The following is a 6,150-nucleotide window of genomic DNA, read 5'->3' on the forward strand; positions in this document are numbered from 1 at the left end:
CCGGCCCTCCCTCGCCACCTCCTCCCTCCCTTGGCTCTCCCGACCCCGGCCCTCGCCCCATCCCCCCCTTCTTCCTCTACTTCTTTTCGCGGCCCGGTTTAATGGGATTTCGATGTGGGAGCAACGTCACGGAGGGAGGGTGGGGGGAGGATTGAAATCAAAGGGACTTGCCTCCCACCCGATACGCCTCGGAGGAGACGGAGAAACCAGACAAGAAGAAGCAGGGAGGTCCGGGAGAGTGTGAGGGAGAGAGAAACGATGAGTTCGCCCGCGGTCGGGGAAGATGGGGGTGTGTTGTGTGGGCGGGAGAGTTTAAGAGGGGCCCTTGTTCCGTTCCGTTGTAGCAGCTTTCAAAGAGATGAGACGGCGACGACGCTTGCCGGCAATTTTCTAGCCGAGTTTGGCGCGCGCGCTGCGTTCCGGCCGAAGGAGGAGGGGGCCGAGCGAATACCGCCCTGGACACCACGCTCGCGTCCTGGCCTGCACCACCTCCCCTCCCCCTCCTCCCCCCTTTCCTGGAAACCTCACAAGGAGACTTAGGTAAGTGTAAATTCCCGATTCGGTTCAAACTCTGTATATTTGCTTCTTGACCATGTAGATGACGAACGCCGGTCGAATTTTGTGCTGAAGTTCACATCCTGGGGTACTTTATAGGAGCGTTTTATAGAAAAAGTTTAGAAATTCGACATAAACTCGTGGAAGGCGTTCTCAAATCGAAAAATGGAAGAGGAACTACCCCCCCAAAACCGCACATTCTGAGTCGGAATAACACTTTAAAAAAATGTTAACATGAAATTTTTATTTTTTGGGAATTATAGGCCCGTATAGGCCCCTATAGGGAGTTTTGACATTTGAACTTCAGCACAAATTTTGACGCGCAATAGTCATCTATAGGGATAAGAAGCAAATATACCGAGTTTGAACCGAATCGGGAATTTACACTTACCTAAGTCTCCTTGTCAGCGGCGCGGCGCGCGCGAGCGCTAGTTTGTTTGGGCGCTGCAGGAAGTAAGTTGTCTGTCGAAAAGTTTTTCCCTTTGTATGCGGCGAAGCCTGGTGAACATACCCCTTCTCTCCCTCTCTCCTTTCCGCTTCACCTTCCCTCTCCTCTATCTCTCTCTCCATCTCTTTAGCCCCAAAGTGCAGCCTCGGCTCGCCAGCCCGACTGACCACAACCACCGTGCACACCACCACCACCGCCGTCGCGAAGGAAAACAACGGCGGCTACTACACGGTCGTTTAAGTTTTACTACGCGTACAATGACGCACACGAGGCTGCTGCTGCGCTGCGGCGATCGTGAGGAAAGGACAACAAAAAGTCGTCGGGGACGTGAGGCGATAGCAGGACCTCATCAGCAGCTCGGCCCCGGCCTCGGCCCCGGCGGCAGCGTGCACAGGTGTGCTCGATAAGGGCGGGCCAGTCATCTCTCGAGCTCATCACAACACGCGTGCACCGTTCTCACAGTTCTTACGTTTTCTGGTCTCGAAATTCCTCATCTGCTATGGCCGACGCCGACGTCCCTCTCTCTCTGGGTCGACGCGCACGCGACGACGCCCACACTCCCCCCAGGGCTTATTCAGCACGCCGTCGTCGTCGACGTCCTGGCCATAACGATCGCCCCAGAGGTGTCCACCGCCGGTCACCGCTTGTCGTCTATTTTCTCTTCTCACTTCGCACAGCGATGACGCAGCCGGCCGGCCGGCGGCAGGGCAGCAGAGTGACGCCAAGTGGAGTGGCCGGGCGTCGCGTCGGCGTCGGTCAGCCCGGCCGCGCGTCCACACGCCCCGCGCGTGGCGGCCCCGTGTTGGAGCTGTGCTGTGCGGCACCCAGATACATCGACCAAGGGCCATACGGATAGTGAGAGAATCCGAGCGAAAAGAGGACAAAGGTAGACCTGAGGAGGCGGCGTGGCGTGGCGTAGCGTAGCGCCGTCCTTAAGAGAAAGCAGAAGGCAGGCGACCATACTGATGTGTATTCATCAGCTGTCGATAAACCAAAGTTTTGTAGAGTTTGTAAAAGAAATTGTTATAGATTGCTTTGAAGTAGCAATGTTGTGTGAAAACTGGTTCGTCAAATTTTGGCTTTGGGAAAAAGTAAGTTTACACAATCTTCATTCAAAACCGTCCTGGTGTCGTTGTCTAGGTTAATGTTCGGACACATTGCATTGGTACAATTTTGACTCAACGACTATGAATCAACTGTCGAAATAAACCTTAATTGAAGGTGATACAAAAGTGGCAAAAGTATAGGCCCGTTCAAAGCTATTTGAAATCTTATGACACGCAACCTAACCTCTCGTAACCTCTGCTAGACTGCTAGACTATGCCTTGTTTAGGGCAGGAGCTACCTTCTTCTTGTTCCTCTTTATCGAGCAGCTCGCTCATATGGAGATTTAAATTAAAAAAAAATGAATCGGAGCATTTTCATATTAGTTTTGCTTTTTGTTGTTTTGGAAAATATTCCATTCGCTCGCTGTGCAGCGAGCGGGCTCTCCTGGGCACGGTGCAGTGTAAGCCCAGCCCTATACACGTCAGGAGAGAAAACCCTCCCTCCGCAGGGGCCGCGCAAGGGCGGCAAAGAGAAAATGAACGGAAATCCCCCCGAAATCTGTGCGCGCGTTAACGCATCTGGGCTACGGCCCGTTCTTCACGACCGCCACCCTCTCCTTCCTTTCTCCCCTTTCTTTTTAGACCACCCGCTCTTCGGCTTTGAAAAAGCCATATCAGCGGGCTTAATAGCTTCTGGCCCGCCCGCCTGTCCGTCCTCCAAAAAGAACTCGAGATAGAGGTCTAAAATGTTTAGGGGGTGCCGTAGGGTTGGGGCCCATCTCTGGACGCCGGACCGTTTGGTGCAAAACGAAACGAGCCTATCCCACTTAAGGAATAAATCGTGGTGAAAAGGAAGAGCGGCGCTGTGCCTCTACATAAATGCTGCTTTTGCACGGTGTGCTTCTGCACAGTTGTGCTTTTGCACAGGGCTTCGCTATCCATGCCATTCTCGGTCCACCGCCCACCCGCCCTGTCCGCGGCGGCACCACGGATGTCTCTCCCTGCCGCAACACCCGCGGGGGAAGACTTTTGTCTTTGTTGCCGGACCGGACGGGACCGGATCACCAGACTTGCCCGGAAGCGTTTGTTGTAGCGCGCGAGCAGCGAGCATGAGGGAGACGGTGGTGGTGGGGACACGGGCGGTGACGGTCGAGCTGTGTGCGGGCCCCGCGCGCTGGCAGACGGCCCTGGCGCCGGCGGGCCCCTCGCCCTGGCCTGGCACGGTCGCACCAGCTGTGTTGTGAGTGCGAGCAGGTGACTACTCGCGGGGCGGCGGGGTGAGGTGAGGCGCAGCGGGCGGGCGGGGCAGACGCTCTGACCCTCATTGGCGCCGGGTCACAGACTGCTCGGGCGCGCCCCGCCCGCCGATGCCCGCGCGGCTGACTCACTCCGCGCTGCCTGCCTGCATACCTAGTTAGTCCAGGGCCGCGCGGCCGGGCGGGCTTCCGCCTCCTCCACATGATTTGCCCTCCGAGCGCGCCGATCGGCGCATGGTCGATTCCAAACGACAACAGCAGCAAACAACAACAATCTCTGTGTCAACACATGCCACGCGCTGCGTTCCCATTACTATTCCCTCTCTTTTGACTGCCGCGAGCGCGCGCGAGATGCTCGCCGCCATACCGCCGGCGCCACACATACTTCTCCGCGCGGCTTGTTTCCAGTCCCGCGCACTCCCATTGTGTCAGCAGCTCCCCACCACCACCACCGCCCGCGCGGCCGCGCACGACGTCATCGCTCGTCGGTGACGTCCTCGCCGCGCGGCCTGCGCGCCTGCCGCCGGCCCGTGGCCAGCCGCGGCTCAGGTGGCCCGGCCGGCCGCGCGCTGGGTGTCCGTCCCTACTGTACCAACCAGGGCGCAGGCCCGCGGCAGTAGGAGCAGATATCGCATTTATTCCGCCGACTTGATGATGCTGCGCTGTGTGTCCGAGACCCGTGCGGCGCACGACACGACGGCCCCCGCGGCGGCGCGGAGCAGCGTTGTATGGACTTTGCGGATCTCATCTCCATGCGCTGCTCTCCCTCTTCCTCTCCCCCTTCCTCCCCTCCTCAACCTGCTGCGGCTGTGTTTGCAGTTGGAACTTCCTACTCGTGCTGCTCTTTCGTTTACCCGCGCGCGCGGCGCAGCCAGGCCTCGCGGCCGAGTTGTAATCGCCTCTAAATAAGGCATGAGGGAGCAGGGCGGAGCAGGGCGCGCGGCGGGGTGGGGCGCGCGGCGCGCGGGGAGTCCTTTTGGGGCTGCGCGGCGCGCGAGCCCGGCCAGCGCTCCCTCTGCTTGTTGACTTTGCTTTCGCCGGCTGAGGGGCGGAGCTTAAGGTCACCTGCCACCGCTGCAGCAGCAGCAGCGCCTCCCCCGCCCCAATGTTATTGTTTTTCTTCTTCTTAAAGGAATGCAACGGAAAGGAGAGAAAAATAAAACCGACCTTTGGATTCTGGTTTTTAACTGCCATGTTGTTGACAGTGCCTTCTCTCTGCTTGCAGCCTCGTCGCGTCGCGGCGTGGTCCGGTGCCCGGTCCCGGTAGCCTGCCTCTCGCCCTCCATCGGGATGGTCTCGACGCCGAGGTGTCCTGGACGGTCCCTGGACAGCCAGGATGCGTCCTCATCGGGACCCCTGGCTGGACGACGGGGGCGGTGTTGACGCTGACCGAGGGCCAGCAAGTCAAGAAGACTGAGACAGAGCGACAGTTGAAAAGGAAGACGCACAGAGCGGGACCATGTCGTCGGACAGGGTCTCCGACAGCAAGACTGCCCTTCGGGGCAACCCCATCCGGGTCGGCTTCTACGACATCGAGAGGACCATCGGCAAGGGCAACTTCGCCGTGGTGAAGCTCGCCCGCCACCGGATCACCAAGACTGAGGTATGTCGATCGACCGATTTGGAGCACCCGACCCGGGCTTATATTGAGGGAGGGGGGGAGGGCCGCCACCTCCACACAGCTGCGTGGCGGGTTGGCCTACCCTGCGTGTTGCAGGCGCTAACCTTACCATTTTGAGCCGCCTATGGAAGACGTTCGTCGTACAGGGGAATATTTTAGATCCAATGTTCTTTCTACTTAAACCACTTCTACTTGCACATTCAAAACGGTTCGATGCCACCCAACTTCGACCTGCCCAACTGTCAGCTGGGCCCACCTTTCTTTGCCGTGCGCGTCGTTGATGGTACATAACTTTCACCCCGCTCAAACTTCCCCCCTTTCGCGCCACTTGGCCCACCTTCGCCACCTCACTGCCACCCGCCTGGCTACTTATTACGGCTCTCCCCACAGAGGGGTGTGGGGTGGGGTGGTGGTCGCGGGGCACCCTCCTGTAACCGACCGACAACCATACAGCCGCGGAGATAGGGCTCTCTATCAAACAGGCGCGCGGGTCTATTCTCATCGCCACAGTGCCCCCCCCCCTCTCTCTCTCTCTCTTTCTTTTTCTATCGCCCCGCTCTCTGTTTTTGCCGCGCGGTCCGGCCGCTGGCCGGCCGGCCCGTTATTATTGCCGTAGCGACGTGATAACGGCCGATATACCCGCGACCGTAGCGCGCGCGGCGTGGTCCCCGCCGTAGGTGACGCCGACGCCTGCCCCGGATATATCTCGGCCGCAGAAGCAGGACGCACGGTACATACAAGCAATGTCTCATTTTTTGAGGGAAAAGGGAAAACTTCGAGGAACTCCCCTGGTTTGCCGAAAACTCCTCAGATTTCGAGGAAGTCTCCTCAAAAAGTGTGGAATTTTTTCTCATTTTTTGAGAAGATCCCTCAAAATCTGAGGCGAGATCGGAGGACCCCTCCTCAAACTTATGAGTTCCTCAAAGTTTTCCCTTTTTCCTAAAAAAAATTAGACATTGTGTTCAACGTGCGTCAGTCGCAGCCTGTGCGCCCCGCACAAGTTTGCTTTTTGTTCTTTAAATTGTTATGTATAGTTTGCTCTTTGGCATCGCAACGCGTTTTTTAGGCCCCCGTTAGGGGTGCCTATTGCTTTCGCCCGAAAGTTTTTAGGCCCCCGATTAGGGGTGCCTATTGCTTTCGCCCGAAAGTTTATTCTTGACGATGGCCCCTTATGGCAGAACCAATCGTGCCTAAGCGAATTTAATGAAATTTGAATAAAAAATA

The 6,150-nt window shown here is 57.6% G+C and overlaps 1 protein-coding gene across 1 annotated transcript in view; it reads left to right on the forward strand.

The window, feature by feature from the left end:
* Positions 1 to 6,150, forward strand: part of LOC113205248 (serine/threonine-protein kinase par-1-like) — a 67,196-nt gene that overhangs the window by 5,040 nt on the left and 56,006 nt on the right. Inside the window, exon 2 of the mRNA XM_026420785.2 lies at positions 4,531 to 4,908. Within this exon, the coding sequence (XP_026276570.2) occupies positions 4,765 to 4,908 (144 nt within the window). The 5' untranslated portion in view covers positions 4,531 to 4,764. The remainder of the gene's footprint in view (positions 1 to 4,530; positions 4,909 to 6,150) is intronic.

The sequence above is a fragment of the Frankliniella occidentalis genome, unplaced genomic scaffold (assembly GCF_000697945.3).
Source record: "Frankliniella occidentalis isolate FOCC.00 unplaced genomic scaffold, Focc_3.1 Scaffold52, whole genome shotgun sequence".
NCBI classification, from domain to species: domain Eukaryota; kingdom Metazoa; phylum Arthropoda; class Insecta; order Thysanoptera; family Thripidae; genus Frankliniella; species Frankliniella occidentalis.